Source organism: Rhea pennata, chromosome 3, assembly GCF_028389875.1.
Source record: "Rhea pennata isolate bPtePen1 chromosome 3, bPtePen1.pri, whole genome shotgun sequence".
NCBI lineage: Eukaryota > Metazoa > Chordata > Aves > Rheiformes > Rheidae > Rhea > Rhea pennata.
The window spans coordinates 18,660,587-18,686,672 of NC_084665.1; the positions used below are offsets into that span (position 1 = coordinate 18,660,587).

Consider the following 26,086-nt stretch of genomic DNA (forward strand, 5'->3'; position numbering starts at 1 on the left):
CTACTTTTTGTTATTCTTTTGTTTGTTTTAAAACTTACACCTCCTTCTTCCCCCCTCCCTTTTTTTGAAATATCTGTGTGTTCATATTGACTGAATGTGATTGAAGAAGGACCATCATTCATGTTGCAGCATGATCTGAAAATGCTCTGGAGAGCCTAGAATATTCCAGAGATAGACAGAAGAGCTGTGTGTATGGCTTAATAATCCCTGTATAAGTCAGTGGGGCTGCTCATTTTGACTTCACTCAGATCTACAGAGAATTTGAAGCCTTGAAAGCATAGTGATAGATAACAGATTAGAAGCTGTTAGGTCTCCCTCTTCTGAGTGGCATCCTCCCTCTGCTGGCTAAAGTGAAAATTTAAAAGCTAGAATTAATTTTACTTTTTTACACTTATTTTAACAACTAGGAACTCTTCCAGAGAAGACAGCTCATCCTAACAAAAAAGAAGTTTCCACCACGACTGTGCGGGGGCAAGATCTCTGCAGAATCCTCTGTGGAAAACTTACCCTGACTGTACTCTGGACATCACCATGCCTTTGCTGCCTTGCTTAAAGAAAAAGAAGTCGCCTGTGCCTTTAGGCAGGAGTGTCTTTCAAAAACACAACCCATCTGTCCAGCAGAACTACCAGGCTTTGCTAGAGACGTGCTTGAAGAATAAGTGCCTGTTCACAGATGAGAATTTTCCTGCTCACATCAGCTCTATTGGAACGGGGGCGCTACTAAAGAAACTCCCCCCAAAGCTACAGTGGAAGAGGCCACGTGTAAGTGATTTTCAGTGAATATGTTCATGTAAGAGGATGATTTGAGCTGATAGCCAGCAAATATTTAGTTAGGACTGAGTGACCTACTCTTACACTTAGGTTAAATTAAAGCCTTCAGATACTAAACTTGTTGTATTGGCTGTTACTTGGAAGGTGGGGTACATACCATTTCACAATTGCCTTTGAAGCATTTGTTGCCAAAAATCAGAATCAGCCTTGTTAAGTTTGTATCTAGTTTATATCCTGCTTGGAACAGGGAGGGAAAGCAGGTGAGGAAAGAGCAGGGGAGCCAATGGCCTCAGGGCAGGCAGCACTCTTTCAGCTCCAATGATCCCACTGTGATTCTGTGGTGACAGTTCTCAGGACCATGATTCCTCCTCCCACATTCAAGATTTTGACCGCTTGAGTTTTCAGACAGTTCTTAGCCTTTGGCCCTTGTCCTGTGGGCCACATACTGTGTGATGCTGGAGGTGTTACTTTCACAGGCAGTGGCAGGTGCCTTATCCTCTTACTGGGCTGTTTTTTTTTCTTCTCAACTGTTTAGTCTTCTCTTTATTGTACTTAAAGCATTCTTTCCTCAGCTCCCAAGGTTGAGCTTCTGCCATGACCAGTAAGTGACCATTTATGAGTTGTTTTTAGTTCCGAGGTCTCTGTTTTCAACTTGTGCCCATATTTCCAAGGCCTTTGCTGTTATCCCATGCTTAAACAGTAGGTCACAACAAGAGACACCTGGTACCAAGCTCTGGTCACACAGCAGGTTCTCAAAACAAATTGATAACAAGTCTAACAGGCCAGAACTGGGGCCTGGCACAGTTAGCATAAGATCTGGTAGTTTAAAGCCTCTGGCCTATTACTAGCAAAGGCAATACTGTTCTTTTTGGGGCACTGAGCAACACATTGAAAGCCAGATCTTCCTGAAAGTGGTGTGTAGATATATCTGAGAATTTCAGGACATCTGAATCTTTACATTCCTGGGTCCATAAGGCAATGCTGATGGGTAACAGCAGATGGCATCTCCTAGTTAGTTATACTCTGGTACTGGTTTAAACAATGTATTAGAAGGGCCAAGTTTCTGCAAAACTCACAAGACTCAGCAAGAAAATAGAAACACCTTTGCAAAACAAGCTGGAGAGCTTGGAAAGGTCAGCCTTGCTTCTCAAGGTTTTATATGTAAGTCAGTTTTCATGGATGGTTTGTGTTGAGGCAGAGAGCTAGAGGGCAGTCTTCCAGGGCCTGAGCAGCGTTCTGCTGGGCACAGAGGCAGAGGCTGCTGTTATCAGAGTAGAGGGAGTTAGAAGGGAAGACCAATGTGAATCCCATCCTCAGTAGAGCCCTTCAGATCTGTAATTCTGTCCTCTGATCCCAGAAATACTGGAATGGGCTTGAAGTCTCCTCTCTGTCCTAGATCTGCTACTCTAAAACTTCCTCCTGAAAAAGGCTGCTATTTGTTCTGATGCCATCCTTTGCCAAGGAAAAGACTCTCTGAGGAAGGATACTGTGCATCCTTCAATCCCTGTGTTGCAGAGAAAGTGCTCAGATTGTGCCTTTCAGCCCAGAGGCTTGTAGCTTGCTGCATCCGTGATTTATAGCCTGCAAACGGAACACGCAAGTGCATCATAGATAGGGTTTGGTATCTAATTACTATAAATGCCTTTTGAGGGTTTGCCATTTCTCTGCTACTGCCCAAAGAAGAAGCCAACAGTGTGAAAATCAGCTTGAGCGATTTGTGGGTCGTAACAATGGAACAAATATTTGACACTTCAGTTATTAATTTGACCCCAGAGGTATTTCTGAGAGGAAAAGAATAATGCATTTTGTTTCTGAACAATTATTCATAAACTCACTCTTGCCATAGCAAGAGAAACTTCTTTAGCAGCTATCAGTAAGCTGGAGCTTAATTGTCAGTCAGACCAGTTGGAGATGTGAGAGGACACAGCTGCTGTGATGAATTACAGCCCTGGAGTCACTGTCTTCATGCACTGAGCCCCAGGGCTGATGGAGGAGACAAGCGTTGTGTGGAGATATCGGCCAAGTTAGCTGAGGGTTGCAGCAGCTGAGCTCTGCCTTTGTAACCTGGTTTGGCTGAAATTTGTGAAGAGCAATTACAGAGGGACTGGGCTGGCAGACCTGAAAGGTTGGTCTCCTCAGTAAGGTGTTTGTAGATACCTATGGTAATGGGCTCGTGTCAGCAATGCATACAGTTGGCCCCACCACACTAGGAGATGGCTGGCAACTACACCTTGTGTAGCCCACTTTTACTAGTGAAGCTAAGCCATTGTAGCTATAACGCCTCATACAGACAGTTTTGTCGCTTTTGTTAGGGTTTAATTGCAACTTTTCATGTATGCATATGCTTGGAGAAAGGCCTTCCTAAAGTTACTAAGCTGCACTGACAGTCATTCTTAAATAAACGCCCACATGAGATGCTAAATGGAATACATATGGTATCTTAATAGACATTCTTATCTCATACCCTCATAATCTCCCTATGCAGTTCAGATTCCTATGCTCAGCCTAGAGACTCCCAAGAAGCAACCAGACTGGAAGCCAATGTCTGTTGATGCTGCATCTGTGCACCACTGACTTATTTCAGAGACCAAATTCCATGTGGACCAACCACAAATGCATGCCCAGGTTCAAGTTACTCAGAGCATGTGATAACAACAAAGTTACACCTGGACCAGATCAGTGCTTGCTGGGACAAAGCTACCCTATCTCAGTATTATGAATAAGCTTTAACCAGGCAGAATGTTTTGGGCCATATAGCCATGAGGTTTTTGCATCCCAGTCTGGGAACCCACTGGATCTCTCATTTCATAAAATCACAACTCTGAAGTCAGGCAACCACTGACTTCGAGCTCAAACAGCTCGCTTGTGAGTGACTTGACTCTCTCCCTCTTTTCTTTCTGGTCTTGTGCTTCCCAGGATTTGCATAGCACTCCAGTATTTTATGCTGCAAATAGAAAGCAACTTGATCTCTGCCAAGGATTAGTGGGTAAGGAAGCTCCTTTGTGTAAATATATATGTATTTATATGCAAGAGAACACTTGAGAAAAATTTTTGACCGTATAAAATTTAGTATATAAATAGAGAGTGTACATATCCTAATTATTTCAGTTAGCATGATGTAAATGAATCAATTATTAAGATGAAACAGGCTCAGTAAAAAGCCTGGCAAGCTTCAAGGTGGGATTTAATGGGTGAGAGGTGTCTCCACAAGCTAAAAGTGGCACTTTATTGCTTCTGTGCATGCTAAAGCTGGAATAGGAAGTGCCCATGTAAACCTCTTGATCTGTTATGTTGCTGCTTGATAACTGAACAGAGACTAAAAAAGCAGGAAAATCTGAGACTAATGCTATCTGTGTACTTAAGACTTAGATAGTGCGGGTACATTCTCTTCCCAGCTTTGCAGATGGGAAAATCAATTTTGTGCCCATGTTACTCAAGGTAAAAGGATATATTGGTATCTGCCAAACACACAGGATCAGGATTAAATTAATCAATCTCTTATACACAAAGTCTGATAAGTATGGTCTTGCCTATGAGATCCATTGAAAATGATTTTTCTCTTGTGAATGGTTAATTTTTCAAAAATAGGTTTTTTTTAATAGTGTCTTCTCTAGAGAACAAAAAAACCCTCTATGGTATCAATAAAAAAAGAATGTTTCCATTGAGAGCTATTTCTTGTTAGATTTCATATTTAACCACACACTATCCAAAACAAAAGATCACAAAAGAACGATTCTAAAACAAACAGAATCTGGTTTAATAAAGCACACGGCTGGATTATCTCATTTTATATGTCTTTAAAATTATAAAGAAATCAACACAATAGGTCTTCTGCTAGGATCTTAGTGGTGTTTCTTGACTTGGCTGACAACTCTGACTTTTTGGTCAACTATGTTTGTTTGTTTGTTTTGATGCAGAGAACTGCTGGTTCCTTGCTGCCTTGGAAGCACTGACATTCCACCAGGATATCTTGTCTGCAGTTGTGCCACAAAACCAGAGCTTTGACAGGAAATATGCTGGCATTTTCCACTTCCGGGTATATCTCCTCCCCTGCAATGTAGGAGGTCCTCAGAAATTCTGTGCCATGCCATGTTTGGTGGTGTCAAATGTTACACCCCTAGCTAATTTGAATGTGTTTCACATTGGCCAGGGGAAAGCAGCCAGGAGGTACCCTAGTCTGGAGGGTAGCCCATCACCTGTGCAACAAAGCGCTGCAGGCAGGGAATCAACCGTGAGCCATTCTGAGGATATGCTTCATCTTGGCCTGTCTCTCCAGCTGTACCCCATGCTGATTTTAATCCAGCCAAAGTCTTCCCCATTCCCCAGAACTGTTTTGAAACACTTTTGTCTGTGGATTCTGCCTCTCTTTTCCTCCTATACGCAACTTTCTGGTTCCTATTAAGTTTCTGAGGCTTCCTCTAGCTGCTGTGGCAACTGCCTCATCCTGTTTCTCTGCTGCTCCATCCTTTCCCTCAAGCTGTCACAGATTCTCAGCCCCACTTCTTACATGGCAGCAGCAGTCCTGAAACATTTGCCCCAATCTTGTACCCCTCTTTGCCTTGCTCTTACTGCAGCTCTGCCACCCTGCTGTTAGGAACTACTTCCCCCCTTCCCCCAAAAGCCCAGCTGTACCAGATTTCCCTTAATCTCCCCTTTATACCTGATACACAGTTTTTCTCCTCTGCCTAGGTGGGACTGAAAGGTTGGCTAAGTGGGTGAGTCAAGAAATCCCACTGACCCAGTGCTATCCTCCCCACAAGGCAGCTCAGTTGCAGCTCAGCCCCAATACCTTTTCTGTTATTTCAAGGCAAGGTTTCTTCAGAGGAAACAGCAGCTCATTCTTTTCCCCTGACAGTTTTGGCACTTTGGTGAATGGGTTGATGTGGTGGTTGATGATCGCCTGCCAGTGAATGAAGTAGGGGAGTTGGTCTTCGTTTCCTCAGTCTATAAGAATGTGTTCTGGGGAGCCCTTTTGGAGAAGGCATATGCCAAGTAAGTGACTCTTTCCAAGTTATGCCAATAATGTCTCTAAAACATATTGCTTGGTGCCTACGTAGTTTGTTCTCATTTATAAACGTATCTCCTAGGCTTTGCCTCATTTGGAGTGTAGTAAATGTTTTTCATCTTTCTATTATTAAACAGTAAAAGCTGCTACTGTGGTAGCTGTTATCAGTTGAAGCCCTTGTACAAAATCTAAGGGTTCAGAAGTAGGTATGAAAACAGATCTATCCTGGGTAGTTGTTGTCTGAATGTTAGCATTATTTGGAGTGGGTTGGCCAAGGTGACGTCTTCCTTGCAAGCACTGCAGAAGAGCTGGAGGCCACAAATAAAGATTTTCAAAGATGACTAAGGACTAAGATGACAAGGACTAAGAAGGAAGCAACGAGGCATAGCTGGTGGGCCTTGTTGTTCTTGGGCTGAAATTGTATGCAGAGTAGAGGAGAATCCTAGAGAAAGACCACATGAGAGAAAATTATTTTTCATTTGGCATAGCATTAGGACAAAAAGAAAGGAGGAAGTTGCTCAGCTGTGGTGAAGAAAATCAGGCTAAAAATTGAGCTTTCAAGGCACAGTAAATACAGCACAATTTCTAGTGAGATGTTCAGGCAACATTCATAAAGGCAAAGTTATCAGAGAAGTCATGATGGGCATGTTTTCACTACCACTCAGGGAAGATATTTAGGAAGAAAATGAGTGAAGTAAGGAGTCCCTTTCAGACTATGGCCAACCTTGGAGTCAATTTGCCAGATTTCTCTCTTCTTAAATGGCAAAAATGCCCTAAAACAGAACATGGATTACAACTTTCCTTTTGCTTTTGCAAACCTTTATTATTGGTTTTCCTTAGCATGCTGGTCTCAGGTTACCATCTGCCACTATATCCCAGATAACGTACTGATACCTCTTTTGTTAGGCTCTATGGCTCCTACGAAGATCTGCAGATTGGGCAAGTTTCAGAAGCCTTGGTGGATTTCACAGGTGGTGTTAATATAACAATCAAGCTGGCAGCAGCTCCTCCTGATCTGTGGGATATCATGACAAGAGCAACCTACAGCAGATCTCTCATGGGCTGTCAAACACATTTAGGGGTGAGACTTGCTGTGACATCAAATGGCCTCACAGCTAAAAGCCTTTCAAGACCTGTTTCTCTCTACTGAGCTAGTCATTGTGACTCCTCTAAAGAATCAAAGCTGTTAAGTTTGAGTTTCTGTATAAATCACAATCTTGTTAAGGTTTGCACATGGATTCTCTGCTGCCCTCAGCTTCCTGTATGTGTAGGAAGTGACTTACCTATCAAATACGCCTATTAAATAAGGACCTGCTGCATTTTCCCATTTTTGTTAAATAAATATTCCATTTTTACAGATGGAGTACTGAAGTAGAGTCATATATTAGTTTATAGTAAGATTGGAGAAGTCAGCACATGAATTCAAACCTTGTCTTCCAAGCCTTAAGCTGACCTTTCAGCTATTGGAAACCCTAATACTCTACATACCTAAACCTAACTTCTTGGACTTTGAAAAAATGAGCTGATCTCTAGCCAAAGATCCCCAGTTTACAATGGGACGCTTCCTATCAGCGTTCCATTTCCAACCATGCTGCAAAATATGGCTGTTAGGTGCTCAGACCTATCTTTTCTCAGTTCAAAACAGTCTTCATTTATTTAAGGATCATTGCTTATGCGGATGCAGGTCTCTGCTGTTGGTATGAATCTGCTGTGTTTTTAGGGGTAGAATAGAAGGTTTATTTTCCTTTTGTTTCTCATATGCAGACAACAAAGGTCCTGAAGAACGGGCTTGTAGCTGGCCATGCCTACACGGTGATTGGTATTAGAAAGGTAAGAACAGCCCTAATATTCTGTGTCCAGACTTGTCTGGATGTCAGCAGTTTTTGTTGCAGTCATAGGTTAAGCCCTTAACTAGGGGAGCTGTGGTATATTCTCCCTCAATGCCATTCCAAATCCTCTCCCTCCTGCCCCCAGTCTAAGTCTAAAAGAGATTGAGTGCATTGTAAAGATTCCCTTTGAAGCGTGTCCATTTAGCATCATGAGCTTGACATAAGGGAAAATTAATGGACAGAGCTCAGCATATTTCTAAGGGGGGGAATGAGTCACAGGGCTCTACTGAACAGCATCATCTGCAAATGCATCTTAGCTGCTAAGGAGGAAGCAACTGGCTTTTAGGGAGGCTGAGAGGCTGAGATGAAACCTGCTTGAAGTAAATTGTCTTCTCCCAAGGTCAGAGGAGGGATGACAGTGGTAAGGACAATTGAATGGAAGGGCCAAAACATGAAAAACTGCACGTGGAAATGTGAGTCAAGATTAAACAAGGGAATCAGACTGGGCTTCTGTGCAGAGAAGATTAGCTAGACCCTACTGATCTGCAGAGAAATCATTGGGGAACCTCTAAAGATACCTAGTCTACAGGCATGGGACAGGAAAATAAAAGTTCCCGAAGAGCCCAGCTCCAGCCTTTGCCTCCTGAATTGATGGATGACCGTCTTGTCCAGCTCCAGAAGGATGTTGGCAAGGATGGCAAGGGATTTTGTGAGGTTTTGGACATGGGATATGGATGTGAGGGAAAGCACACCTCAGCAAGAAGTACTGGGGAGGCTGGGAGAAGCTCTCAGGCATGCGCCAGCTTGCTCAATGTGTCCTACGTACGGCAGGAGGGTATTAGACATGGACTTTATCAGCTACATTGCCTGTCAGTCTGGCTAGCACCTCTGACAGAGTAAAGGGCAGGAGTAAGAGATGGAAAGAGCGTGTGGAGCTAATGTGAAGTCAGCTGTTCTGCTATTTGCTGTCAGTATTGTTCCTAGTCAGTCTGCCTTTTCTTTGATTGTGGCATCCCAGTTTGCAAGGCACTCATCTATGTAGTCAATCCACTGCCTGCTGGTGGGACTTACCTTTCATAGCAGTACAGTCCTGCCTTCATATAACCACAGAGTGAATAGATGTTGGGAAGGAGGAAGAATATGCTGTCAAGCCTCCAGTCTGTGACTCTGGCTTCACTTATAAAAAGTAAGGTAAAGCCTTTTAATCTTTTGGTACTTGCATTGGGAGTTGCATGTTGATAGCTTTTATACTTGTGTCTGTGAGAGCAAAGCCATTCCGTTATTAATATCAGACATAGTATGGTGATGTAAACCAGATGAGAATTGCTGAGGCCTTAATAAGCATAGTGTTACTGTATTCTGCAGGTGACCTGTCACGGTGGACCAGAAAACTTAGTGAAACTGAGAAATCCATGGGGCAAAATCGAATGGAAAGGAGACTGGAGTGATAGGTGAGTTTAAAATATGATGCTGAGCAGGACGGAAAGTTTCTTGGAGGAAATATGCTGCCATCTTCAGGCATGAATTAGTGCTGAGAGTAGCATTAAGAGAAGTAACAGTTGCTTGCAACTCTGGTTTCAAAGCAGTAACTCAATGGAGTTACATTTTTCCAGCAATGAGTGCTCATGCAGTTGGGTTCACTTCATATGTGCTACTTCAGCAAACTGGGTTCTGTTTTTTCATTCTTTGAATGTTAGGGAAACATCAGTTGCTTACCATATTGATGTGATCTGAATGGCATTTGAAACCACAGGGGTAAGTTAGCTGTTCAGGACACTTTAAACAAAAAGTCTATTTGAAGGCACACAGTCCTTTGTCACAGAAGAGGCTGTGCAAAGATCTCCATGTTTTGCAAAAAGTGTTGGAATTGTGCCTGTGAAGAAGACCTCCATCCTGGCTGTTTGGGGGAGTAGGACTGGATATGAGATCAGAGGAGGCAACTAATGAGGGAAATGGACCCTGTATTTATATCTGCTGGATGTTTTGGTTAGGACCATGAAAGACAGTGAGTAGACCATAGGAAATTGTAGCCGTATTTCTTCCCCGAAGCAAAGCATGTTCCTTCTGTCCAAGCTTCACTTAATTCCCTGCACAGACTCTGCCTGCTGAGATTGGGGATAGGGATGAAAGAAAAACCCAGGAAAGTACTGGAGATGTGAGTGACTCTCACCTTATCTGCAGAGTGGTAACTTTGCTCTGGTGCATGTCTGTTGCTTGGTGACAATATACCAGCTGTTCCTGTTGAGGAGCATAACGAGGAACATACCGTAGCCCTGTCTTTTAAATGATTCCCAGCTGCCTCTTGTGGTGTCGTAGTCATTCATTCATTATGCCAAATGCTCTTCCTATTATATCTCCTCAGATATAAAATGAACCAACAAGCAGATCTAGAATTTTATATTTTAACCACTTGGAAGCTGCATGTATCAGTGAATGGACTGGCTGATGGAAATGGAGCATTTCTGGCCTCTGCTGGAGAAGCTGGAGCCATTTACTTACATCTCATGGGATCTGGAATGCTAGTGGAAAGTTTTCTAGGGCTGAAAGCACAGGGGGCTTCTGTTTAGTGAGAGAGAGACAAGGAGATGTGTCAGGGCAGGGATTTGACCTGTTTTTATAGAGGAAGGCTATGTCCTCTACTTCGAATTTGAAGACAGATTTGGTTAGTTACCCTATGTTTTTGCCTTCAGCTCTTATAAATGGGAGTTGCTGAGCCCAAAGGAGAAGATTTTGCTGAGGAAAAAGAAGGAGGATGGAGAATTCTGGTAATGGCATAGTCTTGTCTCTGCTTTCGCTGGTAGCTCTGGGGCCACACTTGGAGCTGAAGTAGTGTCTTGCTTTTTCCCATTGCCAGTTAGGTCGAGGCATGTGTGATCTGTTTTATAACAGCCCATGCTTGCTTGCTTGTCCTTCTCTGATGTTGTGAGAAGCACTAGGTGTGCTGACATGGAAAAGATGCACTGGCCTTAAATGACAGGAGGAAGGGAGAAGCAGGGCACTGCCCAGGTCTCCCAGCACTGTCTGAGACGTGGGCAGCTTTCAAGGACTTTTGTCCTGCCTTCTATTTTCAAGATAGCTTCAGGAAGCTCTTGTGTTATTTTTCTTCTTGCTTCTTTACCACTTGTGCCACGGGGTGGCAATGTTGCTGCCTGTGTCATTTCACTGTGATCTCTTTGGTGGTGGTATTTTAATCTCAGTGCTGCTGTCCTTTGCTGAAACTTCACTTGTGCATTTGCTACTGCTAGATGCTGCTGTTGGAGCAGATATTGCTTCTTTCCCACCTAAGGAATACGAATATTACCATATGCAACACAGAATGCTGTGACTTCTATGTTCCTCACTCCCTTTCCTTTTCATGAGCCGTATAGACTAAAGTAGACTGCTGACAATATGTCTCTTGGCACTCTTTCTCCCAGGATGTCACTGCAAGATTTTAAGATTCATTTTGTAGATCTGATGATCTGTAAACTAACTCCAGATTTGATGAGCCAGGAAGATGGGAAGAAGTGGATGTACTCACTGAAGAGTGGGAGATGGGTTAAAGGAAGCACAGCAGGAGGAAGTCAGGGATTCTGCAGTGGTGAGTGGTGCTTAGGGCTCTTTTGGGAGCCTCTGAAGTGACACTTCTCTACTGACTCAGTTGCTAGCATGTTATATACCTCTTAACACAAAATTGACAACAGAATATCCTCTTCCTCCGTGATTCTCCTCACAAACATCAGAAATAAGCAGCTAACTGACTGACTAGCATCTGCTGCCACAGAGGCTGCATTACTTGAAAACAGGGCAGTGGGCCGGTTATGGCATGGAATGAGCTGCAGGAGTCCTAGGGTCAGTTGTCAACACTGAACTACTTTAGGACTTTAGACTTGTCCTTTAAAAATTACTTATGAAGGTGCTGAGGATGTAGTATTTTAAGTAAAATGAACAGAAAAAGCAGAGGCTCAACCCCTCTGGAAACAGAGGGGGTAGGGCCTGAAGTCAACTACCTTAGACACAAGAGGTGACAGAGGACTAATAATACGTTTATAAGTGAAATAAACTCTTGACTACAGGTCAGCAGAAATGTGGTTCCTTGTCTGTGGGCTTCACCTCTGTCTTACACAGAGTTCACTGATAACCTTGTAAACTGTACCCTAAGATCAGACTCCTGGGGGTCTGAAGGTCCAGATGCCCTGTGACCCATTCAGTGTGAGGCCAGGCATTGTGTAGGAAGATGGCAAGCAATTTTGTGCTGGAAAACAAGGTTAAACAACATGTTTTTTTTTTTTTTCTTTTGTTTCCTAGACACATTTTGGATGAACCCCCAGTACTGGCTCAAAGTTTTACCTGCTGAAGACAGTAAAAAAAGCCTGGGCTCCTGCAATGTGCTTGTATCCCTGATTCAGAAACACAACAGCAAACACCGGAATCGAGCTCATCACCTTTTCATTGGCTTTTCCCTCTACAAGGTGTGAAGGAATGTTTTGTCATTCTTGTTGGGTTTCTTTGAATAATTTAGGAAACTTCCCAGCCCTTGCATATGGGAGAGCTTTACAGATCTTGTAGTGCACAGGGTGATCCATGCTCTTTATTCCTTGTGTATAGCCAGGTTCCTTGCACAGGAGGGCTGAGCTCCCGCAGGCTCTGTGCCCAGGTTTTTACCTCTCCAGCAAGCTGGGTGTCAGACTACAGAGCAGTGGAGAAATGCCTTTTGCTTCAGAGCATGCTAGGGTTTATTTTGCCCTCCTTGAGAGTGTATGCAAAGGTTTGGAGATAGTGTCTGGAGTCTCCTTATAGCCTAAGATTACTGCCCTTAGGCTGTTTTCAGCCATGGCATAGCCATACTTGAGCGACATAGGTATGATGCAGCTGCAGCCCCTGTGTGGGTGTTTCAGGTTCTCTATGTATTCCTAGGGAAGCAGGTGTCACTAGCAGGAGCTAAAGCTTCCCCACACAAATTTCCTGCTTATCTGAGTGCCTTGTAGAGCCACTCTCCTCCCTTTGAATAGGGCTGCAGCTCTTGCTGCTGCTGTGAGTTTGCACAGTTACTGAGAGATGACTGTGGGGAAAGGTCTTCTAATGGAAAGCTAAGGTTTCAGGAGGTAAAGATCCCAGTGGGATCTACGTAGTCACTTCCCAGTGCAGCAGTATGGCTGTGTTGTCTGTGACTCAGAGGGCTCCCAAGCTAACAGATGCTATATTTCCTTTTTTTTTTTTTTTTTCCTCTGTAGGTGGGCCAACAGGTGAGTTCCTGGTCAGTGGTATTGGTTCTTTGCTGGAGGATCTGGGCTGATGCAGCTGTTGTGGTGGTGTCAATGGATTGGGTTTGCCTTTGTCCTTTGGCCAACAACTAACAGCAGTGTATTCAAGTTCAATAGGGCATCACAGTAAGTAATTGTTAATGCAGAGATATCAACTGACTTTTCTGAAGAACGGCCGTATCAAGAAGGCCCAAATATCTTGAATAGGAGCATTATTTGTTCAACTTCTGCACTGGGCTATCCTAGGCACTGGAAGCAGCATCAGCGTGTTGTCCTTCCTGCTGTTCCTCAGGTTCCTTTCTGGCCATGGATGCTGTGGAGCAGATACTGCAGGTGTTTCTTTTGCTTCCTGAGCCGAGCCTTTTCTTTAGCCAGGAGCCTTTGGGACCTGAGAAAAGGCTCTGGAAATTAAACCCCCACATATATCCCAGTTTTTGCCACAACTTCAGGGTAAGATTGAGGTCCTTTTATTTTGAAAGGGCATGTCTTCTTTTCCATTGCCACTCGGAACACCTCTAAAATCAGAGTCCCCATGAATTTGGGTTGACATAGAACTAGATTGAGTGTATGGTAAGGACAGCACGTTCCTTGTTACTGTACTTTCAGTATGGTAACCTTATGGAAAGATACTAGTCCTTCCTGAGTTAAATCTCTTTGGTATTATCAAGGCTACAAGTGAATTAAAATTCCTAGCTGAATGTAGTCCTAGCACACTGCTGTGCAGCACCCCTGATAATAGAGTAGGAGAGAGGCTGGTGGCAGCCCAGAGTTCAATTTCAAGTTTTATCAGTTGCCAAGATCAATACTGAGAGATGGTGAACTAAGAGCCCATAAGAAATTAGAATTACAGCAACATGGTATTGACTGAAGTATAAAAACTTTGCATTTAACATACACAGCATGAAGAAGAGCAGCCCTGTACCCTTCAGAAGCAAGATTGCTCTATTAGTGTTAAAAATACTGACAAAAGAAGAAGAATAGCATCTCTGCTACTAGGCAAGGGAATGAAATGGTTAAATGTCTTGAGGAACAGCCAACATGAGGAGGAAACAGTGGTCTTAACTGGTGGGTTTGTTTATTTGGCTTGTGTACTGGGTACTCAGTGGCATTGAAATCAGTTTAGTGTTGCCTGGGTCAACGCTTGATCCGTTTTTCCATTGCAGAAAGGTACCCGCAGACCAAAAAGTCTGAGAGTCAAGAATGCAGATCAGGCACATGTGCATAGAGGCAGAGATAGGGATTAGTTTGCTTCTGTGGTATGTTCAGATCACAGGTACTCTTAGAAAGTCATCTACTCCCAGATCCCTAGCACAAAGGACAAACTGGAGACAAAGTGCTCAGTACTTACAGGATAAGGGGAGAGCTTTGAGTAGGGAAGAACAGTTTCTAGAGCAACTCCTACCAGCAACCACTTCTCCAAATGTGGAAATGACTTTTGCAGCAGCTTAGGATGGCAAAAGCTACTTTCCCTCCCAATCCACACTGCTGTCCTTTGTAAAGTCTATTAAGTTGTGGATAAGGTTGCAAGAAGTTCATTCTCTTCAATTTTAGAATTGAGTGGGGATGGTGTGTGGTGAGTGCAAGCATGTCCTGGCAGGAGACAGAGCACTTCATTCCCTGTTACCTACCTGTGCTTGTGCTGCAGGGAAGTCCAAGGCATCAAGGCAAGCTGTCTCTGTCTTGCCTGCGACTTCTTAACATGTCTTTTGTCCATTTGTTCAGCTAGTGTGGATCACATTTCTTTTGTGTTTCTTCCCCTAACAGTTCCAGGAAGGCAACAAAAAACTGCCTCCAGCGTTTTTTACTTGGCATCAGCCTGTGAACAAACACCAGCGCTTTGTGGATGAGCGGGAAGTGACTAGGGACTTCCACCTGGAGCCTGGTGTCTATGTGATTGTCCCATCCACCCTGGAGCCTCAGCAGGAGTCTGAATTCATCCTACGAGTCTTCTCCCGGAAGCATGTCCTTCGGTGAGATGCTGCTGCCCCTCTGCTGGCAGCTAATTCTCTGGGATGGTGGGACAGCAAGTCTTTCCAGTCCAATGGTGAGGGCAGTGAAAGAACTTTACTATGCAAAAGACAAAGCACTTATCTTGTGCAGGGATTGACTGTGGGTCTTGATTAGCTTAGGATGTTCAGTGACTGAGGCACTGCTCTGAGAAGAGTTGAGCTAGGCCTGTGCAAGATATTCTTGCAAGAACCTCACGTTTGAGACTGGAGAGGGAAAACACTTTTAAATGCACCATCAATTTGCTATCAGACCTTGCTGGCAGTGGTGAAGTGTTTGCTTGTACAGGAAAGGTACCTTGGAGATTTCAAATTCTAGAAGCCCTTGGGAGCCTTACAGGCAAGATCACTTCCCCAAATGCATCTGTAACACCGGGGGAAATTCATATGGTGCAAGAGCAGGCTGTGGCCCTTACCTAGGATAGGGGGTGCCACTTGTGATGAGACAAATGGGTAACTCCAGGATATCTCCTTAACATGCCCCCTCTTTCACATTTTCAGGGAGATGGGTGGGAACCCCAGCTTCACCCTGTCCAAGGTGAGTTAGTATGGGGGAAGTGGGAGGTCTGGGGTTCTGTCTTCAGCTCTAAACTTCCGGTTTTTCCTGTTGCTCTGTCCTGCAGAGAGGCTGAGTGACAATATGAGTGCTCGTGTTGTGGCATTTCCAAAAGGGCAACTGGATTTACAGGCACAGTCTCTTTGACCATGTTGACAATTGTGATCCAATGCTGGTAGGGTGGGGAACAGTTATTCTGTCCTTTTTTTGTTAGTTGCCTTTTATGCAAACTTCTTTCTTTTAGTGGAATTATCTTACTCTGTAGTTTTTTCCCATCTGTGGCTTGGGGAAGAACAGACAAGGAGTCTCCCACCCTTTTATGCCCTGAAGGTTTTGAAGATATTGTGGGATCCGAGCAGTACTTCTCTTGTGCAGTGGTCCATAGGTTGCTTTCAGAATAACTGAACTCAAGGGCAGTGTGGTTGTATATATCTGCAACTAGTGCAAAAGAGTGAGGGAGTTGCAGCACAGTCCATTCCCCTGGCGTAAACAAGGGCCTTCCTTCTCTTCATATCTTTCACTCTCCCAGATAAAACAGAATAGAGACCCTTCTTTTCCTTCTTCGCATGGAATGAGTCCTATCCTTTTTTCCTTTTCAGGCTGCTGTGGAAGAAAGATGTTTCTTCCTTCTGGAGTGGTGTTTGAAGAAATTTGAGTATTTCTTTCCAATCAGTAGCGTTTCTACGGGATGGAAACTAGCCAAGCTATGAGCTGTGTTAGTGACAATAGCACTGACTGCAGTGATAGGGAGAAGGTGGCAGAATGGGGGAAGGAAGTACAGTTCTGAGAAAGTGTCTTCAGTGATTGTCTTGGATTACACATTCTCTTCATTGAATTAATGATTTTTCTTATATCTTAAAGGAAATTGTTGATAGGTATGAAGGCAAGATTTGGGAAGATTTCTTCACAAAGCATTTTGAACAGGTAAGTGCATGTGTGAGCTGCAAATGGCAAGTCCTCCAGGCTATTATGTAACTCTACCAAAATAAAAGCACATGGATGTACAAAGGAATCTGGAGGTGAAAGTATGGGGAAGAGAGAAGGGCCATGGGAGTTTGGGATAAGTACTGGTTCCATTCAGCAGTTTGACTACAAAGCAGCAAGAAGGCTTAGGAATAGGTTAGCACTGATGAAAGGAGAATCTCTACACAGCAGGGAGTGAGCTTCTGGAACTTCTGCTGCAGGTTATTGTTAATGTGACACAATCAACGGGCTTAAAAGGGCTTAGACAAAAACTGATGGGACAGCAAGTCCAAACAGATACTGAAGGACCAGACAGAGAGGTACCTTCTAACATCTCTAGTCCCAGGCTCACATGCTTTCCATAAATAATCATTTGCATCCCCAGTGGTGGGGACAGACTGCTGGGCTGCAAGGACCCATCCTACCATGAAGGATATTTTTACATTCACTGGGGAAAGTCACTTATTAGAGGAGAACACCATCTGAAATATTGGCACTTACCTTGCATTCCTTCATCATAGGTTGACGGCTGCTAGGTTACTTTGTGAGGCAATGTAGATTTAAAGTGTCCTGTCGCCTCCTTTGTTCAATAATTCTCCTAGTGCAAGATAAATCGTCTGGGTGAAAGATTCTTGTCAATGATCTCTGTGGCCTGATTTGGGAAGGAGCTGACCTCTGGTAGCCCATTGGCTGCTCTGAGAGATGCACACACTTAACTTTTTGGAAAAAGTTGCATTTATTTAGCAAACTACCCTGTGTTTAACAGTCAGAAAATTTCAGAAAAGCATGTTTGCACTTCTTATAGCAACAACTTCCATCAAAAATATTGATTAAAAACAAGCATATGCTTTTTTAAGATTTTGATTTTGAAAATGATTTGGCTTTCAGATGTGGTAGAGGTTGTCACATACTGCAAGGTACTGGTCCTTTGCTGTCAGGAGGCACAAGTATGCACAGGCATGGGATGGAAGTACTGTAATTTCTCAATGCATTACCCTGACATATCTCGATGATCTGAAAATAGGCTTTGACTTTTTTGAAAAGTGATACTTAAATAAATTCACTAAACATACTCAAGTTTCCAGTTTTTAGAAACTGTGACATTTGTTTAACAAGGGGGAAACCTTTGCTTTGAAAAACATAGAAAGGAAGTATTCCAAAATTTCCACTTCTGCATTTGCCTGTAAATTATAAAAGGGAAATACTTGAAGCAGGTCTCTTGACAGTGTGCTTGATGGGACAGATAGCCCCAGGACTTAAAGGTTAATGGTCTGGATCCTCACTCAGTTTAAATCTGTACTATTGCATTGGTATCTGTGGAGCCCTGAGAACAACACCAGAGCAGACTGCAGCTTCTGCTGGCTGAGTGCTTGTCATATTCAAAGGGATGACTCCTACTGACTTCCACGGTGGCTGGAGAGGGGCCAGAAAAGCAGAGGATGAAGACGGGACATGCTGAGAAAACAAAAGAGAGAGAGAACTGATTTAATACCACATATATAAAAATTCTCTTCCATATCATAGAATCCTGAAATAAATGCTGTTCAGCTCCAGAGGATCCTGAATAATGTATCTTGGAGAAGTAAGTACTAAGAAATAATGTTTCTGTAGAATAAACCCTCTTAGAGAAAAGCCTCAGCTGCTGCACCTGTTTCTTGAATTCTGGGAAAAGAGAAACTGGTTCCAGTTTAACTGGACTGGCTGTTCTGATGCCTTGTTAGATTTCTAAATAGAAAGGATTTGCTCAGGATGTGAATCAAGATGATAGAAATTTTACAAGTGAAGCTGCTCTAATTTGAATTTCAACTGCTGAAAGAATGTGGGGAGAGTGCAGGTGTAGATATTGCTGTGTAGATGCATGCTCTGAATCTGACCTCAAACATGGCTTGACCTCAGCCTCTATTCTGAAACCATATCTCATTTCACTCTATGCCACTGCAACAGTCTTGGCAGTCCCTCTGTTATAAGGTGTAAAACATTAGCCTGGTCTGGAGCAGTTATGCAGTACGAATGATCTTTATCTTGATATGCCTGGTTCATGATTGCTATTCCTCCTGATTCTTCTCCACTACGCACTACATAGAGGTGTTCCTTGCTCTCTTTGTGTTTGGGAGATAAGACGGCAATTCAGGGAGCCTGCAGTGCCTGTGTAACTCTCACTTGTGAGAGCCAGGTGAGCACTAAGGATGTTCTTATGTGAGGACCATGACATACACTCCATGCAAGTGGCAGCCCAGAGCACTCTACAAGCCTGTAATTTGGTCTCTAGTAACTGTTCCTGAACAGCAGCAAGGTATTGCAGTGACTGTGTCCCCTGAAGAGCAACAGTGCAGTTACAGAGCTGCAGATTGGTACAGTTTTCCTTCCCAGATTCTTAACTGGTAAGAAGCTATGTGCAACACACACATGCACAGTCCAGCAGTTATAGGCAGCAAAGGTGAATAAACACTTGATGTGATCCCTTTACCGCTTCAGCAGAGAATGTTGGTTGTTGCTGTCTTTTCTGTGAAGGTGGACTGTAGCTGTTGTCTGATGGTGCTCTCTTTTCTGCAAAGGCGGACTATAGCTGTTCTGCCTTTCCAAAGTGACCCACCAGACATTGTCTTATCTGTGAGAAGTTGACTGAGTTGATAAGTGATCAATTTTAAGGCATTCCTTTAAAAATTTTACAGTACTTGATTCATATTTAATGAACAGGGCTATTGCAAGATTAAAACATCTTCACTTTCTGCAGAAAAGGACTGATGAGTTACAGTTTTGTCCTCTGCTCTGAGGAAGTCTGCAGACCATCTGTAATCATGATTTGCAGTGAGATTAGAGTTTATTTCTGTTACTCCTCATGTGTTTTCAGTGATGCCTGCCTGTAAACTTTTAATTATTTTAACAGAGGCAGTGTCTGTGAGATGGAGACACTAAGCACAAGGGTTTCAATTAATCTGCAGTGCTGTTCTCCAAAGCTCTTCAGGTCAAGTGACTTTGCTCAAGGTCATGCAGTAAATTTTGTTTGGGATTACAGCTTTGGATGTCCTTTTCCTTCCATTTTCTCTAATAGCTAGAAATAGTGCACCATATTTCACTCCGTATTGTATGCCTGCAGGGAGCAGGCTTTTCTGAGACTAGTAGAATCCATCCCATTGCCTCATATTTTTATCATCATAAATGATGCATTTTCTTAAGTGGGTGAAAAGCTTCATGAAGGCTTTGGGGCCTGAAGTCTCTCAAATGAGGGGGAATTTTGTCAGCCTCCATTTTTGAGTGCTGTCAAGTGATTCCTCCAAATAATATTTCCTTTTCTCTCCAGATTTCCAGAGCTTTCATCTGAAGTTCAGTCTGGATGCCTGCCAGGGTATCTTGGCACTCCTGGATGTATCCTTCTTGGCATGAGTGATATATCTGACTCATTTAATACTTTTACCTGAACATTATTTCTTGGGACAAATAGGATGTCACTGTGATTTCTTTACCATGAGGCTATGTCTCTGCTTATTGAACTTCTCACTCTCCATAATAACAGTTGTGATGGGATGGAATTGGTTTGGGAAAGGGTTAATTTCTGCTGCCTTTGAAATTGGCAACAGGCTTCCACTGACTTTCAGTGGTAGTGGGATCAAAGCTGTGGATGGTTTTGTGGGCTAAGAAATCATTGTCCTCATGTTATAATTGTGTGAATGTTAGAGTGGCTATGAGTTTTCTCCTTGTGTTTTATGTAATGGGTGCTCTTTGACATTTAATTGAGGTGTTCCAACCTTAATTGTCCCATGAAGCTGAATGCCACTGGCACACTAAGTATTCAGGAGTTCAGAGTCCTGTGGAAGAGGCTGCTTTTCTACTTGGTACAGGAATCATTTGTGCTTTCCCCTTACAATATCTCCCTACTTACAATCCCTTCAGCATTTTCTGCTTTTTTATCTGTTTGCTTGGATTTTTTTTTTCTTCCCTAAAAAGTTCCTTTTTTCACCAGGAAGTTTTCCAGAAAAGAGACATTAACAGATCTGGAAGCCTTGACTTGGTGGAACTGCATGCAGCTGTACAGGAGACAGGTGATCCCACAGCACATCATAGCAAGTCTCATCCTCAGAAAAGCCCAGGCCTGGGAAACATCTTGAGGATTGTAGCAGAGGCCAGAAAGAGTGAAAAACGTCACAGACTGCATGGTCTCAGCCATCTCTGCTTCTCTCTTTAGCAGAGTTTTTTTTTTTAAAAAAATCTGAAATTTATTTCACTGTGATGTGCTACTTTATCTTTGCCCCACTGCAGCCTTATACTGATAGTAATCAGAGACAAAAGCATCTGTCTAACCCATTTTTTAAATCTCTTCCTGTTCATTATTAATTTCACTTTAAAAGGCAGTGAAGGGTTGGATGCATGTGGGAAGTTTGATCCAGCTTGTATAAATTGCTAGCTCTGCCAAAGGCACCAGCTCAGGCCCTGGACCTGCAAGTCTGGGACTTGCACAGAAGTGATACCAATGCTGGACATCACTAATATTAAGTCTGAAATTTAATCTAGAATGGAAGACCTTACACATAGGTCAAATACCTGGGACAAGCTTTAGTGCTGTCACTGGGCATTGTGTGGGAGCTGGTGTGTAGTCATCTAATTCCTTTTGCAGGTTTAGAGCTAATATTTTCACTCATCTTTCTGGTGATTGGTCCACCCAATTCATCTGAGTTAGTGAAAGTGCGGTGAATAATTCAGAGGGACCTCTGCTAAAACAAACTAAAATCCCAGGCCACGAGTATGAATTAATTCCATCTCTTGCAAATGCTGCTTGACATTGGATCTGATGCTTTGTCTACCAGTTTCCTCTGGATTTTCTTTTTCATCTTCTTTTCTACTCTCTTGGGCAGTGTTGCTGTTAAATACAGCTGCTGTTACTACCTCTATTCACCCATATGCAAAGGATGCCTATATGTGTTTTATTCCATGTCTGGGGGCACTGTGAGTAGAAGAAATTATCTCTTCTAGATCTATTTCCACTGGGTGGTCTGACCTGAACTGGTCTTGCTTAGCTAATTGTAGGGGAAAATTGAGAAAGAGAAGTGTTGGAGAAGGAATGAAGACCAGGCAGCTGCACGGACATCTTATAACAGTTGGGAGTTGACCTCTTATTCTGTTATTTTTCTTTTTTTCTTTTTCTGAAGGCATCTCACTCAGCAATGAAGTCTGTAACCTGATGGCAATCAGATATGGCAATCCTGACTTGCAGATCAGCTTTGAGAGCTTTGCCTGTTTCATGCTTCGAGTGGAGATCATGGGAGGTGAGGCTAGTGCTATGCTGCTGGGCTGCCCTGCAGAGCCCCAGCCCTTCCAGATCTATTCCAGCTGGCAGTGGCAAGGTTAAAATAGAAAGTTTGTGTTTCTTCTCTGGTAAATAAGTGGGGAGTAATCAATTCAAAGGAAGGGATAGATACAAAGGAATACAAGCTCTCCATCTTTAACTTTCTGCCAGTCACTTTCCGCAAGTTGGAGTGATTTCTCTCCTTGCAGGGAATAGATCTGTACCAGCTGCTGTAAAAGAGGTGAGCAAATTATAGATGGATGCTGCTTGTTTTCCAGGAAGCAGAAGGTATTGGAATATACCCCTGGTGGGACTGCAGACATGAGGATGAGACAATTCATGCTCCAGACTGTGAGCACATGTACTATAGATACTTCCTGTGTGTCCCAAACCGTAGTGGATGAGGTTGGGACTTCCAGAGATGTGACAGCAGTATCTGAAAAGCATCTGCTGAATGGACAGAGTGACATGCCAGAGTTTTATTTCAGCTGTATCCATGTCCCAACTCTCAGGGATCATCCAGTGTCAGAACAGGGAAGTTCACAGCCACACCCACACACAGAATAGAGCAAAACTCTACCTTTGAGGTTTGTCCTTAGAAAGTGGGTTTCGGCTGGTGTTGGCCTCTTGGCTATAAAGTTAATGCTTCTTATTTATTTCTTACACAGAGGCCTTTCGCAACTTAACGCAAGATGGCAAAGGAATATACCTCCGTGAATCTGAGGTAAAGCCCATTCCCTGAGTGCAAGTTCCTTCTATTACAAACAGCACTATGTGCTTTGTTCTGTAGCCTTAAAAAAGGCGGTTTTTTTTTAACCTGATCACTTAAAGTTTAGGTTTGAAAAAGCAGGGAGCTGCAGGCTCCAATTCCTGTGCCTTGTTATGGCTTCTGCTGCGGCTGGAGACAGGAAATCTCTGATGCCCCATGTTCCAGTTCAGTAGTGAATATCACAGAGCTCTTGCAGCAGTGGATGAGTTCAGCCCCCTTTCTCCATTGTTTTGCAGTGGATGATGATGACTTTGTACTCCTGAAGCTGCGCTGTAAAGGAGAGGACAATCAGGCCTGTACTGCAACAAGGAAGGGTGTTTTGTATCAACTTTCTGTTTGTATCAGATTTTCTGGGCTCAGCCCTGCAATCTTTGGTCATGTGAAAGTCCCACCTAGAGAAGAGTTGATCTAATGACTATAGACTCGGTGAAATGAAGTTTCGCTATGTATTTATTTTAAGTCTTATTTCATGTTAGACATCCCTTCTGAGAACAGACTACTGACTATCTGCCACTATGGGTGCACAGTGAGATACCATGGAGCATGAAGGCTGCATTGTTGGGGTCGCTACTTAATGCTGATACGCGTCGTTGTTATAGTATGATACATGTTGTGGTAGTGTCTGCAGACTGAACTTATTGATGGGGCCTTATTGTGTTAAATGTCCCTTGAGCCTGGGAGAGAAACAGTCCCTGCCCTGAGTGGCTTATCATCTAAAAGGGCAAATCCCAATTCTGCAGCTGCTAGGCCCATGGTAGTAGGTAAAGCTGTATCCATGTCCCAACCCTCAGAGGTCATCCAGTGTCAGAACAGAGAAGTTCTGTGTACTTGTAGGGAAGAAAGCGTAGAGACCATCTGAACTAAACAGTGGAAACTGGGTGCATAATTGTGAACAGTGTTAAAGAATATGTTAGAAGTGGTACTATTCACATGAAACACCATGTTAGTATTGCTTGGTATATCTATCTGTAAGGACTTTTTTTTTTTTTTTTTTTTTTTGCTTTCTTACCATTTAGCTATTTGGACTGGAAATTTCCACACTAAATACTTGCTACAGATTGCCATTTTGACTTTTTTGCATTCCTGTGGACAGGACAGTTGTCTTTTCTCCAGTGCATGGTCTAGGCTGCACACTGAATGGAAACCTGTTCGTAAATGGATTATTCTTGTAGGAACAATCATGTGATGAAAGACCATACTCTAATCCCTCTATAGGAAAGAGTTGATATGAAGTTTGCATAGGCAGGCTTTGCTGTTTCTTTTTCTAAAATTTTAGTGTTTAAACCCAAATGTCCTTTAGGGGTACATGTGAGGACTGAGGAGGACTATGGATAAAAGGTAAACACCCATAAAAGCCTGAGCTCAGATATATTCTCACCACGGCATTGAAGTCTGTGAAACAATATGAGCATATCTGGAGAGAAACCCCCTCTCATATAAGCATTCCCAATCAGGGCTCATTAAACAATTAAAGTGACAGTCTGTTCTTTATTCCCCAGATCAGTCCGTTTCTAAACGGCATTATTTTCATACTGGTTTTATGAGAAGTGCTTTTGTTAGAACTAGATAAATAGATAGCTCTGTTTGTACTTGTGATTATAGCAGATGATACGTCTCTCATGAGTGGCCTGCTGTGGTGTCACTGGAGCCATTGAGTTCGGGTCTGTGAGGCAGGGCAGGTTAGAGGGAGCAGGGACTGCCAGGGCCCTTGAGTACAGATACTGCAGCACTGTTTCCCCACAAGGCTCCTAAAGAGGCTCTGTTAGCAATTCCTGTCAAAAAGCATGTGCCTTCTCCTGACTGTCATGCCTCTGTTTCCTTTTGTGACTTGCAAATGAATGCGAAGGTACAAACTAAATTAGCCTGACTTAATTTGCACTTGGCTAGGTGGGGGATGTTACAAATCCTGGTTTAGTGTGTGGAAGAACAGCAATGGAAGAACTGAAAGAGGTGGTAGAGGAAGCACAGATTTTGCCTTTTCAGTGTGCTCCGAACAGATGGTCCCTGGCACCCACATCTATTGCCCAAGGTGGCTGGGGAGTCTATGTAGTGCATAGAGTTCACAGCAGCACTGGGCTGGGCATGATAGGATGGAAAAACTGTTGGTCTCGCAAGGTTTTGTTACCCAGGGTGTGTCATCCAGGTGATCAAGAATCATTAAAGGCTGGCTGTATGCTGGACTGCCGGATGCTGGTCATAACTTAAGTAGCCTCTGCCACTGGCAGTGTGGGAAACTGTGGTGCAGGACACTCATTTTCAAATGGTAGTTTTACATTTACATTTTAATGTTGTACATATTGTTTTTTATATCAGATTTTGCACATATTTACTTTATACCTATTTAATGCAAAGCAATGCAATTGTGAGGAGATTATTTTGCTATTGATTGTTTGATCCAGAAAAGAAACAGAATTAATCTATGCTGTGAATCACTAAATATTTGCAGCGATAAACTTTATTGAGCCATGTGACTTGCTGTTACAGAATTGTAAAGAATGCTTTACTGGAATGATTATACCAACCCGTGTACAATTCAGACTGAATTATCTGGCTCACAATAAAATGTTTTGGCAAGGGCACCTACTTGGACACTGTAAGGCTTTTATATTGCTAACAGAGTAACGTTTTCTGGGCAATTCTGAAGATACATTACTCCTCATTTACAATGTGCATTGTAGAAAAATGATCTAAAAGACTGTCGAAAGATGCATTCATTTGTAACCACAGCAGTTACAGAAAAGCTGAGCTTTACAGCGGGTGGTATTGCTCTAGAAGGAATGAAAGAAAAGCGAGGCTGTGGTTTGGGATTAGAACCGCTAATAAAGGCGCTTTCAGAAAAAGACTGGTGCAAATAACATAAATAGCAAATAATGACTGGAATGCATAAGACTGGCTAGTCAATCAGATATTCTAGAAGAGTAAGACTGAGATGATATTGAAAGGAAGTAATTGGCCCTGTGCAAATAGGCCCTTTTGAAGCTAAAGCTCACTGCCACAGTACATGTGTGGATTTGAAGTCCCCTGGATATGCTTGGCATGTGTTAACTCTGCAGCTGGAGTGGAGTAGGTACCTGTCAGACTCAGTACAGATATTCTGCATGATGCAGGACTTCTGCCCAGATGGGAACAGGCTAGGCTTTATTCTCAAGTGTGACTCAATTGAAAAAGGGGTTACTGTTTAGATGAATGACTGTTACGTCTGGAGTTGTCATATGAAACATAGTATCAGCAAAGAGCTTTGGGAGAGGCTGGACATCTGGCTTCAAGCAAATGGAGAAGAACCTTTCTAGGGGGACAGATTACTCCATGGCAAGTTACAGCAAGATGATGTGGTGGACTCTTGCCCTAGGACAGCTAGATTCAGCCACCGTCAGAGAGCTACCAGGCTGGTCCAGGTTTCACATTCTTGCGTTTCTGTCTCTGGGCAATCAACTACAATTTGAAGCTCTACGCAGCATTCAGACACTGCACTGCAGTGCTCTGCCTGAGGTCTCATCTCTCATTTTCACCATTTTATCGTGTGGCTAATAATGCTTCTACTTTACATAAAAGCATGTTAAGATCCTTTACCAAGAGGTGTGATACTCTTTCAAGTAGCTCCACACAAGCCACTATCGTAGCTGGTCAAGCTGTGCAGACAGCCTGACTACACCATGAAATACT

General features: G+C 43.1%; 1 protein-coding gene across 1 annotated transcript; it reads left to right on the top strand.

Moving 5' to 3' along the window:
- The first annotated feature begins 531 nt into the window (after nt 1–531).
- Nucleotides 532–22,709, top strand: CAPN14 (calpain 14). Its single transcript, XM_062573538.1, is given in 20 exon segments — nt 532–762; nt 3,688–3,757; nt 4,689–4,807; nt 5,627–5,763; nt 6,683–6,857; nt 7,541–7,606; nt 8,971–9,056; nt 10,296–10,370; nt 11,022–11,185; nt 11,893–12,068; nt 14,613–14,818; nt 15,356–15,392; nt 16,272–16,334; nt 17,898–17,955; nt 19,675–19,739; nt 20,138–20,206; nt 20,335–20,413; nt 21,518–21,634; nt 22,323–22,378; nt 22,660–22,709. Coding segments are annotated over 20 exon segments (2,076 nt in total). The 3' UTR covers nt 22,687–22,709.
- The last annotated feature ends 3,377 nt before the right edge of the window (nt 22,710–26,086 follow it).